General features: G+C 36.3%; 1 protein-coding gene across 5 annotated transcripts in view; it reads right to left on the bottom strand.

Moving 5' to 3' along the window:
- CNKSR2 (connector enhancer of kinase suppressor of Ras 2) overlaps positions 1-13693 on the bottom strand; it is a 269910-nt gene that overhangs the window by 206026 nt on the left and 50191 nt on the right. For all 5 annotated transcript variants that reach the window (XM_056131329.1, XM_056131328.1, XM_056131327.1 and 2 more), the window contains exon 3: positions 8685-8887. In XM_056131329.1, the coding sequence (XP_055987304.1) occupies positions 8685-8887 (203 nt within the window). The remainder of the gene's footprint in view (positions 1-8684; positions 8888-13693) is intronic.

Raw genomic sequence — 13693 nt, forward strand, 5'->3', positions numbered from 1 at the left:
TCATTATTTTTGAATCAACTATAAATTATACAATGATTTTCAATTGTTTGTTGCTGGGAAAATGATTACATTTTTGTATGGATTTTATATCCTCCAAATCTTGCTAAATTCACATATTACTTTTAAGAGACATTTTGTAGATTTCTTGCAAGTTTTTACACACACTCATTATCTACAAAAAAAAACCCTTCATTTTTCTCTTCCAATTTCTATGCCTTTTATTTTCTTGCCTACTACATTAATGATGATTTACATTAGAATATTAAATGAGCGATAAAAGTGAATAACTTTACCTTATTTCCAATTATAAAAGGAATGCATTCAGTCCTTCACAATGAAGTATAAACTGTTAGTTTAATTTCTATATGCTCTTTAATTTCTATATGCTCTTTCACCAAGTTGAAGCATTAACATTATGGTTGTTCTTTGCTGAGAATTTTTCTCATTAATGAGTTAAAGATCCTACTGAATGCTTTTGTAGAAGAAACTTTGAATTTTTATTGAAATAATATTGCTTTATATCATGACATCTTAGGGGTACAAGTTAATGTCTCTTCAAAGTATATGTTACTGTTATCACCCCCACCTTCCACTACAGTCTATTCAACTCTCTAGAGCCTGGCTTCAACCTATCAGACTCCTCCACTTCTGGGAACTTCAGTTCTGTTTGAGTTCATGGCATTGTTTTCCTGTGTTTTGTCTGTTCCCTCTCTTAGATTTTCTTTAACCTCATATGTGATTAAGATCATGTGGTATATTAATTTTTTTACATGAACTGATAGGGTGTCTATTTTATTTCATTTTTGTTTAGGGGCTACACCTGGCTGTGCTCAGGTCTTAATTCTGCGCTCTGCATTCAGGGACCACTCCTATTGGACTTACACAGGGTGCCAGGGATTGAACTTGGGTTAGTTACATGCAAAGCAGCCCTACTCATTGTACTGTCTCTCTAACCCTTATTCTTCAGTCTATTGATGTAGTGGATTACACTGATTCATTTTTTAGTGAAATAATCTTGCTTACCTAAAGTAAATTCCTCTGAGGCATGGCAGGTAAGTATTTATAAATGGCTGGATTTGTTTTGCATATATATGTGAAAACTCCAAACCAAAAAAAAAAATAAACATGCTTAAGCTTCTTTCATGATGCACGTATAGTCTTTTCTGGTGAAAATTTCATGGGCACATAGGAAAAACTACTCTGGTTTTGGATGATATGTTCCTAAAATGTCAATCATATCTTGTTTGGTGGAGGTAGTATTCAACTCTTCTAATCCTCACTGACTTTCTGTCTAGTAGTTCCATCAGCTTTCAAGAGTAGTGATGAAGTACCTAACTATCATTGTAGTTTTAAATACTTTTATTTTTTTTTCATTTAGTACTATCGGTGTTTACTTTATGTATTTGGGAACTTGCTTTGGATCCTTGGAAGAATAAAAAATTATTCAGATAAGTACAACATAAATTCTCAATGTTATCTTCAAAATATACAAAATGTAAAAGCTATTTAATGACTGAGTGACTATGGCCAACTGCATACTAAAGCATACTTCCCACTTTCTTTTTCATTCAAATTTCAAGTAGATAAACGAATAGGGGGAAAATCTAAAGATATGGGACTCAGTGGTATGGTTCAGTGGTAGAATGCCGGCTTTGCAGGAGTTAGGCCAGGAATTCAATACAGGTATTGATTGCTCCATGTCATGTCATGAATTGCACTGAACATAATTCTTGTGCCACTACTATTGGAACTGCTACAGCAACCAAGTGTGTAAGACCACTAGTAAGCATGCACCGCAATCAAGTGTATGATCCCTTGACAACAACAACAATGAAGTGAATAGGGGGAAACTAAGCATATAACACAAGTAGATAAACAATTTTTATGTTGGCTTAGTCCTGTTGTTCATCGATTTGCTCGAGCGAGCCCAGTAATGTCTTCATTATGAGACTTGTTGTTACTGTGTTTGGCATATCGAATATGCTACAGGTAGCTTGCCAGGCTTTGCCGTGCGGGCGAGATACTCCTGGTAGCTTGCTGGGCTCATTAGTGATTTTATCTTGTAGTTAATTTGTGTAAAGATAAGTCATATACACTGATATGTAAACCATTTTTAACCAGCTGATATTAATACTTGGTGTGCCCATTTTAGTCATACATCTATATAATTAAAAGAAGGCTCACATATAGTAATCTACTCTTTGAGGAAGATGATTCAATCATGAATTAATAATCATCTGAGCTAAAAAAAAATGGCTCTGCGTAGTGCAGAGGGTAAGGAAGGCATTTGCCTTGCACGATGACCCAGTTTTGTCCCTGGCATGACATATGGTCCCCTAAGTGCCACCAGGAGTGATCCCTAACAAGAGCCAGGAGTAAATCCTGAGAATAGCAGAGTGTATTCCCAAAACAAAAAATAAAACGAAATTCATATCTATAGTATAACTGAACACAATAAGTTAAAAATAAATTAAGAAAGCAATTTTATTTTATTTTATTTTTTATTTACTTTTTTGCTTTTTGGGTCACACCTGGTGATGCACAGGGGTTACTCCTGGCTTTTCATTCAGGAATCACTCCTGGTAGTGCTCAGGGGACTATATGGGATGCTGGGAATTGAACCCGGGTCAGCGGCATGCAAGGCAAATGACCTACCCACCGTGCTATCGCTCCAGCCCCAGCAATTTGATTTTTAGTCAAAAGAAATTCTAAAGATACCTTAACCTGAAGATCTCAGGTGACTTACAAAAAGAACAGGGTGACTCAAAATAAAGAAAATTAATTTTATGGCAGCAAAGATTTCTGATGCTAGAAGTTACAGAACAATGCTTTTGTTTCACTCTAGAGCAAAAGCTAATGGTAAAAATTATTCTTGGGGCTAGAGAGAGAGAGAGTACAGTGTGTAGGGCACTGCGCTAGCACCTGTCTCACCCAAGTTCAGTCCCAGCACCTCAAATGGTTCCTACCCCTCCAAGAGCTCTCCCAGCAATGATGCCTGAGCTCAGATCTAGGAGTAAGCCCTGAGCACAGCCTGATACCACCCCCCCCAAAAAAAAACCTTTTCCTTGTTTATTCTTTTAAACATTACACTTAAAAGTTGAACTATTCTAAGCAAATGAAAAACTAAATTGAAAGATTTTTAAAAAGCTAAGAAGTTAACCTGATTTGGAAAGGCCTTAGTACTTCTCATATGGCTCTGCTGGGTGTGAGGGGTAGCCCATGAGCAGTAGCATTGTTAATACAAATACTTGTCTCTGGGCTGGAGCGATAGCAAAGCAGTAGGGCGTTTGCCTTGCACGCGGCCGACACAGCCATCTGGAGTTCGATTCCTCCACCCCTCTCAGAGAGCCCGGCAAGCTACCAAGAAAGAGTATCTTGCCTGCACGGCAAAGCCTGGCAAGCTCCCCGTGATTCGATATGCCAAACACAGTAACAAGTCTCACAATGGAGATATTGCTGGGCCCGCTTGAACAACGGGAGGACAGTGCTACAGTGTCTCTGGAACAAGAGATGCCAAGATAGAGCACTAAGCACATGAGGAAAAAGATACCCAAGCAATAATGAGCCACTTTATCTGGAAGTATTTGAGAAGGGTTTCTTTCTTTCACACTTTTTTTTTCTATTTTAAGGCTTGTGTGACTGTTTCATATAATAGAAGAAGGAACTAATGCAATCTTTATCCTGCATAAAGTGAAAGACTGCAAAGATTTTTTTCGAACAAAATACTTATTTCTTTGGTACCCTAGTATTCATGTCTTAAATATTCAAACATTAAATATTAAACACTGAATATTCTCAATGATATGAGATAAACCTCAGCTATCCCCTTCAAAATAGAATTGTCTTCAAAAATAGTTTAGGAAGAGTCAGAATTATTTTATTAGTAATTAATTAATTAGGATTTAATGCCAAGCATGAAAGGAAAACATAAACTTTCACTTCATCAAATTAGCATTTACAACTAATTTGAAAACTTTTAATGCTACTGTATGTAATACTACTGTGAACTGTTAACCTTTAAATATAGATTGATTTGGCAAAGCTACATAAAACTGCAAGAAAGATGAGGTGTGAAAAACAGCAGGGCATAGGTTAAAAATAGACAAGTAAACCATGCATTGAAAACAAACAGTAAAGCTACCACTGTGAGTAGACGTTTCCTTTGTGAGGATCTGCTGCTTATTTCAAGTCAATATTTAAAATGGGAGGAGAAAAGAAACTGCTAGCATTAGATTTTATTCAAGAAATGTAAGGAGTTCGTTAAAAAAACTTATTTAAATAGAAACTCCACATATTCTTTTAAAGCCATAGATAATATCACCAATAAGATATAGATGATATTAAAAGATATCTCACTGATGTCCTCAAAGTAAAATTCAAATAAACGTTCTCTAATTTAAATTACATAAAACAAATTAAAATAGTCCAACACTAGAAAATAGGTATTTTTGTTCAGTATTTCAGGAGAATTACTAAAGTGCAGATAAATCTGTTTATATATACTGCATTGCTAACAATCACTTTCTCAAAAGTCATAGAATTATTCAGTTTACAAAAGGAGTTATAGAAAGACAAAGGAACATGATAAAAGAGAAACAGAGGCTTTGGTATCAGATAAAAATAGATTCACATTATAATTTCATACTAGATGAATGACTTGAGGAAACTTACTTAATATCTCATGTAAATTGGGGATAATAATACCTACTTTGAGAATTGAATGATTTGATAAATGTAACACATCTAGTTCAGTAGCTAGAACTATATAAAAATTTTTGTCTATTCTTTCTTTTCTCCCTTTCCTGTGACACAAAATAAAACCTGCAATAAATACGTATGTTAGTGCTGTGCATGCAAGCGCTTCCCAACATACAATAAAAATCTAATGCCATAAATTTTATCATTGTTTGTTTTTTATTAATTAAGTTAATTGGTGTAATAATAAGCATACTTAACTGAGTCTTTATTCTTCAACTAAAGAATTATTCTGTACTGCATACAAAAAAATTAGATAAAAGATTGGTAATAAATGATTGAACTAGATATTTCAAATTATCCAATTAAAGAAAATCTATCAAGAACACTTAAGAAATGAGTTAAAAATTAAGAATTTAAGGTTTAAAATTTTTTAACACTTTGGAATTTTTAAAAACTTAAAAATATTTTATAAATATAATTTATATGGAATTTTAATAATGCTCTAAATTTTTCAAATGAAAGCAAAAATTAAAAAGAACATTAAAATTAAAAGAACAAGATATTCTTAAATAAAGACATAAGATAGATTAGTCATGTTCTAGAACTTAAAATGAAATTAGCATAAATAATATATTTTAAAAAATAGGACTTAAATAATGATTCTACCTATAAGTCACTAATAATTTTTCTAGTATTTATTCTTTGATATTATATAAATGTAAGTAATATATGACTTTGCTGAACAAAAGAAATTAGTTACATAATATTAGTAGTCAAATGAGAACTTTATAAAAAAAATAACATCCCAACCCATCAAAAATGGGAAGAGATGAATAGAAACTTCCTCAAAGAAGAAATACAAGTGACCAAAAGACATATGAAAAAGTTATCTGTATTATTATTCATTAGGGAAATGCAAATCAAAACAATGAGATATAACCTACACCAGAAAAACTGGCATACATCAAAAAGAACAACAACCAGTGTTTGTGTGAATGAGGAGAAAGAGACCCCTTTCCCTGCTGGTGGGAACATTGACTGGTTCAGTCTTAATGGAAAACAATATGGATATTACTCAAAATATTAGGAACTGAGCTTCCATATGACCAAGTCATTCCACTTCTTGGTATATACCTCCATGGGCCCAAACACACAAAGCCAAAAAGACATCTGCAATCCAATGTTCACTGTAGCCCTAGTCACAATAGACAAAACTTGGAAATAACCTACTTTCCCCAGGACAGACGAATGGATAAAGAAAACTATGATACATATACATGAGGGAATAAATTCATCATAGTAGTATTCCAAATTGAAAAGATGAAGCTTTATAATTTGCTACTTCGTAGATGGATCTGGAGCAATTCATGTTCAGTGAAAGAGTCAGGAGAGGGACAGACACAGAATGATGTCTCTCATATGCAGCATATAAAGAAACATAGTTGAGGCAAAACAAATGCTCAAAAGCAATGGTGAAGGGAGCAGGTCATCCTGTAGGAGAACGTAGTGCCTAAAGGAGGTGCAGTGATATGCATGACAAAACCCATCCACAACAGTACAGTGAATCACAGTGCCTAAAGGCAAGGAAAAGAACAAAGTGTCTGCCCTTGAGGCAAGCTGTGGATGAGTGCAGAGTGAAACTGGAGATACTGGTGGAGGGAAGTAGATTCCGGAGAAGGAACTGGTGTCAGAACATAGCATGCCTGAAACTCAACCGTGAAGGATTTTAACTTTGTAAGTCATAGTGATTCTATTCTGTTCAAAATGCAAATTCTGCAGGTTTTACATTTTGTTTTTCTTTTTGGGTCACACTCAGCGCTGCACAGGGGTTACTCCTGGCTCATGCAGTCAGGAATTACTCCCGGCAGTGCTCGGGGGACCATATGGGATGCTGGGAATCGAACCCGGGTTGGCTGCGTGCAAGGCAAAAGTCCTACCTGCTGTGCTATCGCTCCAGCCCAGGTTTTACATTCTTAGGCCAAAAAGAATATATAAACAAAGGTTGAAGTTCTCCATTATTCAAGAGGTTCAAGTTCTACATTACAGAGGCAGAGCTGAAACCCAACTCTTTCTCATCTTTTTGTGCTTTTCTAACTCTTCAGGTTGTACTGGAGCAGGGATTCGCAGTAATGATGGTCATAGGGAAAATCGTTCTCTTGGCTTTTCTTACACTGATTAATGTGTTTTGTTCCCAGTGCAGTTTGCAGGACAGAGTCAAGAGGGTGAGTGGGCATATTGACCTGTGCTCTTTCTGCTACTGTGGAAACAACTTTTCTTGGAAAGGAATAAATGCATCATATATACACCTTACAGATTAATAAAAGTCTGAACTACTTGTCAAGAAAACAAGAAAATATAAATATTTAACCTAGAACTGGTGTAGAAAAAAAAATCCTATCACATTTAAATTGAGTTGTGGGCCTTCTGAAGTGTCTATCAGCCAGTGCATGGTTAAGATCATCATATAACACGTGGTATGAAGTAGATCAAAATTAAATTCCCAAACATAGATGCTTTCTCATTTTTTGCCTTTCTTCTTTCTGCCACCACTAAATATTAAAAATGATGAAAATGGGAATACCTTATAAAACTATTATACTGAACAAAATAGTCTCTAAAGACAATTTTTACCTACCTGTGATGCAAAACAAGTCCTGTGCTGGTGAAGCCACTCATTTCCTGCTTTCCCTTCTACCTCATCCCTTCAATCTTTATTCTACCTAATAGTTCAGCAGCACAGGACACAATTCTCCAACTCCTCCCCACCCCAAATCCCTTACCCCAGCCTTAAAGACTCTGATCACACATAAATGGGTATGTAAGGTGATTGTATAACTAATCACATTGTGATAATCTTTTTTTTTGCAATGTAATTCTGTGTATCAAATCATCATATTGTATACTTTAACTAAGACAATTTTATCTGTAAACATAAGAAAATGAGGAACTGAAGAGATAGCATAGCGGGTAGGGTGTTTGCCTTGCATGCGGCCAACCCGGGTTCGATTCCCAGCATCCCATATGGTTCCCTGAGCACCGCCAGGAGTAACTCCTGAGTGCAGAGCCAGGAGTAACCCCTGTGCATCGCCAGGTGTGACCCAAAAAGCAAAAATAAAATAAAATAAAATAAAGAAAGCTTTGTTAAAAAAAATACAGAAGAAAATGAAAAACACGTAAAAACAAGATTGAAATCTCTAAGTCCCCCAAAACAAAATCTAGAAAATTTCTTTTAACCAATTCTCTCCTATCTCCCTGTTATGCCTTCTTAATTTTTTCTCCTATGAAGTGAATTTCTTCTATGCAATCTTTACTTAGTGATGAGTCACAGAGCTCATTCTTTATCCTAGTTCACTCAGAAATATTTAATGAACACTTGTTACTGACTAGGAAGTATTCTATAAAATTGTGGTGTCACTGAACAAAACAACTGGAAATCTCTCTTTCCTTGAATAAAACATTACACAAAAAACAGTCAGCAAAAATAAAAATGAGTAAATCATACAGCAACTTAGAAGGCTGTAAGGGTTATGAAAAGAAAGCAAGAAAAACTCATTCTGAAACTCTCCTGAGAGTACAATATTAATATACACAGGAGTTTATCGCACATATTTTGACTTCCCAAGTCTCTATCCATAATTTGAATTTTCTGGAAGTCAATGAAAGGAATAAATAAATAAGGATCCAAATCAGTATATTGCTATGACAGCAAAAAATGACTTTACTTGTCAAGCAGAGAAGGTATTTTATAATTATCAGGGAGTAATTATTGACTGGATACACAGATATTAATTTTCAGAAGACAAATATCTGATGCTTTCCACACATGATGGTAAATCATCATTATGTATCTGTTACTTGCTATCCCTTTTACTTTCCAAACAATTCACAGGATAACATGAAATAGTATTATATCGAAAACAGATTGCATATGAAATCAGAATCCCTTATGGCACCAGATTATTTATTTGAAATGTGGAATATTTTACCTGTCCAGCCAGGCAAGAAGACTCTTGGCTGCTCCAATCAGATCCACAACTGAAGTCAGAAAGTCATTAGGCAATTTTCGGCTGGTTCTCCCATCGTAATGGCCACTCCTCCTCCTCCCTGTTATAAAATTCTGTAGATTTTTGGCAGATGCATTTAACTTGTGAGAAAGGGTCTTCAGATTTTCTGTTTCCAAGCCATAATTCTAGATTAGACAGAGACAAAATATACTTAAATTTAGTATTTCATTCACTCATTATAATATTTGTCATGTAATTTACTATTTACAAGCAATGGAAAATATTGTTAATAATTACGAATGAAAAAGATTTCTATCTGAGCATTACACAGAAATGAAGACTTGGGGGGAAATGTCAGATAAATCATTATTTTTTTAATTGTATAAAGAATTAATGTGGTCATGCAAATATAAGAACTCAGCTATCCAAGCATAAAGAATTTAAGATTCATAATTTTTGTGTTGAACCAAAATCTATATTCTGCTACTTGTGAAATTATAATAATTAATTTTAAGTATCTATTAGCTATGCACAGTAATGAATGTCCAAATGAAGAAAGTTTCTATCCAGTGTTAAGCAAAATAAGCACATCCCAACAATAAAGGTGAAAAAACAAAAAATAAATTATATATAAAACAGCTTTTCTAATGACCTCTCTAATTACTCCCATAAGAAGTTTCTGTTATAATTTTGTATAAGGAAACATTCAGCTTCCTCAGGAGAACTAAAATATTTTCTCCTTTTTATAAGACAGATTCTGTAACCATGCTGAGTTTATATTTTTCTATGTGAAAGACATTTAAAGAAATCATGGAAACTTTTTTAAAGTATACTTCCTTTTTTTTCTTGGTTCTTTCTCAGTTCTTAGTTTCTAACAATATTTATTATTTCACCATACTTTGCCTTCAAATTATTGCATAAAAGGGTCAGCTGAGAAATATATAAAACTTTTTAAAAATTATTAACAGAAACATTTGCGGGGATGTAAAATAAACTTGAGGAAAACACTGTAAGTTAGAATTAAAATTAGAAAGTTAATTGAGTTCTAAGAAGGGCTGGCTGACCTAATGAAATTATGTATATTATTGTCATGTGTAAAATTAAAAGTATTTCACCTTAAGGAAAATCCAAGAAGCCAAAGAATGTTAGACAGCTTCTGAGATACAAACAATTTTTTTTTAAGAGTCTCTGAGGCATCTTTTTTTTTCTTTTTTTGCTTTTTGGGTCACACCCAGCTCTGCACAGGGTTACTCCTGGCTCATGCACTCAGGAATTACTCCTGGCGGTGCTCAGGGGACCATATGGGATGCTGGGAATCGAACCCTGGTCGGCCGCATGCAAGGCAAACGCCCTACCTGCTGTGCTATTGCTCCAGCCCCAATACAAACAATTATTAAGTTTGATTTATTCTTCGTGTACAGTTAAAGAAAGTGAGGCACCAGGGGAAAAATGTTTGTTTGATTAGAGAGCTAAGAGCAGAAAGACTTCAGAGCAGTGTTACTTTTTAAAATTTTATTATAGGCACCACCATGTTTTACAATATTGATACTGGCAGGGTTTCATGCAGGAAACATTCCAACGCTGCACACTCCACCAATGTCAGCTTTCCTTCCCTATGCCTCCCTGTTCTCTGGCCTCTGTCCCTTTCCTTCTGACTAACTCCACTCAGCATGATACTCTCCAGATCATTCCAGGTAGCCACAAATTGCATGATTTTGTCTCTTCTTATAGCTGAGTAGAAGAGTTCTAAAGGTCAGTGGGCCACTTGTGAGGAGTTGCCTCTACAAATCCTTATTGCCAATGTTCCACTCCTGTTCAAAAAGACTAGCAATAAGAAATGAAGCAAAAGAAAAGACATAATAATGACACAACGAATAAAAGAAACAAATGGCACAATGAACTTGGCACAATGAACACATCAACAAACATGGGATGTTTATTTTACATGAAATGCAGTTTATTTTTTTCGATGAGAACCAGAGAGAGAACTCGAACAAAGGGAGGAACTCAAGAAGGGGGTGGATACATAACCATTAAATACCAAGTCTTGCTATGTGGACCGCACGGCAAAGCCTGGCAAGCTACCCGTGACATATTCAATATGCCAAACACAGTAACAAGAAGTCTCAAAAAAATGGAGACGTTACTGGGCCCACTCGAGCAAAACTCAATGAACAACGGGAGGACAGTGCTATGTGGACATCCTCACTAATTATAAAAGTCTGATTGTTTTCTAGTGCGAATTTACATTCTTATTGGAAGAACACTCTTTCTTGAAGTCACATATGTTTTATATATATATATATATCAGTGAAATGAAATAGTGTAATTTGAAGTGCAATATTATTTTAAGTTTAAAGTCTTGACTTGCACATACAAAAATACTATTTAAATTTTATTGCATCCAGGCATGGATTATGATGTGATCTAGCTTGTCTCTATAATAAAGAGAAAATCCTCTTACAAATTTATAAAAGGTATTATTGAATAACTAGATCAGGACAATTTCCAACTTTACTAAATGTAATACTTCTAAAATGTTTGAAACTGTTTTCAGAAGATTCCCACCCCCATGTTAAAGTATTTTCTCTAAAGCTAACCAGTGTCTGTTATTAATGATCCTAATGAGGAAATAATTTTCTGCAAACAAATTATCTTTAATCTGCTAGCAAAACTTCCCTTATATAGTCATTCACTCCCATCAAAGATTAATTTAAGAGCCAGAGATAACGACCTAGTGGCAGACTACAGAGCATGTGTAGTACTGATCCCAGTTCAATGCTGTCAGGCCCACACCAGTAGGCTGAGCACTTGTGGGCGTGGGCTCAGGTCCCCAGGCTCCCACAGCTCTGTTGGGAGTAGCCCCTTGTCAAAGAAATCTTTACTTAAATAAGTTTTCTGTATATCTTAGCATCATAAATATAGAAATAGAAAAGACAAGGTGATTTTTAAAACAATACGGATCTTATAAATAAAATCTGAAGGCAAAATAAAGACACTTTGAATCCTTTAGTCATAAAATTATTCAACAAAATTCAAGAATTAGGGACCAGAGATGTAGTACAGTGGACAGGGTGCTTGCTTTGAAAATGGCTGACTTGGGTTTCATCCCTGGCACCCCAAATGGTCCCCTGAGCACCACCAGGAGTTATCTCTGAGCACAGAGCCAGAAGTAAGCCCTGAGCATCACTCAATGTGGTGGAAAAGGGGGGGGAAATTAGGGAATAGAAAAACGTCCTAGGCAGAACCTGAAAGAATACTCTTAAGACTCCTCATATGGAAGCCTACTAAAGAAATATCCTGGGTGCCAGGGAAGTAGCTCAGCAGTGGAGCAATTGCCTTGCATGTATGATGCCCTGCCTTTAATTCCTGGCACTTTAAAAAAAAATATTAGTGAAACACAATGAGGTACAGTTGTAGACTTACAAATTTTTGTGCTTGGGTTTCAGTTATACAATGATCGAGTACTCATCCCTCCACCAGTGCCCATTCTCCACCACCACCAGTCCCAGTATCCCTCCCACCCCCCATCCCCCCATCCCACCCTGCCTCTGTGGCAGGTCACTCCCTTTTGTTCTCTCTCTCCTTTTGGGTGCTGTGGTTTGCAAAAGAGGAATTGAGTGGCTAATTCCTGGCACTTTAAAATAAAATTTTGGAGCACAGGTGGAAAAGGAGGCCAAAAATAATTAAATAGCAAAAGAGTCCATATATATATATATATATATATATATATATATATATATATATAGCAGAGGATGGATAGGAAAAGTCTTAAAACATCATATACAAGTACAGCTAAACTGATCAAAAGTACTTTTTCAAAAATTCTAAAAATGTAAAAAAAAAACTATTTTAGAAGCTTATCTACATAAAACGGTGTATAAGTGGTATTGTCCTAACAAATGGGATGGATTAATTGCTCTCTCAAGTCGGCTTTTATCATTACAATTCTCAATTCTAAGTAGCTAAAATTGAATTACTGACAACAGATATCTGCTTGCTATTTCTAAAGTGGATGGGTTTTTGTCAGTCGCAAATGACACTCATTTACATACCATTTAAAGTAGCACTGCATGTAGCACTGTCCTCCCATGGTTCATGGATTTGCTCCAGGGGGCCCAGTAACGTCTCCATTGTGAGACTTGTTGTAACTGTGTTTGGCATATTGAATATGTCATGGGGAGCTTGCCAGGCTTTGCCCTGTGGGACAGATAATCTCAGTAGCTTGTCAGGCTCTGAGAGGGGAAGAGGAATTGAACCCGGCTTGGCTGGCCGCATGCAAGTCAAAAGGCCGACTGCTGTGCTATCGCTCCAGCCCCCATTTAAAGTAAGTGAGGCAAATATTTGTTTTGATCAGAGGTATAAAGTAAAAGTAAGTAAAGGCCCTCCCGTTGATCATCGATTTGCTCGAGCGGGCCCAGTAACGTCTCCATTGGAGACTTTTGTTGTTACTGTGTTTGGCATATCGAATACATCACGGGTAGCTTGCCAGGCTCTGCCGTGCGGGCGAGATACTCTCGGTAGCTTGCCGGGCTCTCCGAGAGGGGCGGAGGAATCGAACTCGGGTCGGCCATGTTGGCTGCGTGCAAGGCAAACGCCCTACCGCTGTGCTATCGCTCAGAGGTATGAAAATGAAAAATATTGTATCTGGTTTCAAAATTGCAAGTTTTGGGTGGCTGGGGAGGTAGCACAGCAGGTACAGCACTTGCCTTGCATGTGACCAACCTGCATTGATCCCCATCACCATGTATGGTACACACATTTAGCAACGTCAGGAGTGACCCTGAGCACTAATGGGTCTAGTCCACAAATAAAAAAATAAAATGTAGGTTTCATTCATTAGAAGCATTCTGCTTTTTTTTTTCTGCATCTCACCCGGCAATAGTCAGGGGTTACTCCTGGCTCATGCACCCAGGAATCACTCCTGGCGGTGCTCAGGGAACCATATGGGATGCTGGGGATCAAACCTGGGTCGGCCGTGTGCAAGGCAA

This window comes from Sorex fumeus, unplaced genomic scaffold (genome assembly GCF_029834395.1).
Source record: "Sorex fumeus unplaced genomic scaffold, SorFum_2.1 ptg000086l, whole genome shotgun sequence".
NCBI classification, from domain to species: domain Eukaryota; kingdom Metazoa; phylum Chordata; class Mammalia; order Eulipotyphla; family Soricidae; genus Sorex; species Sorex fumeus.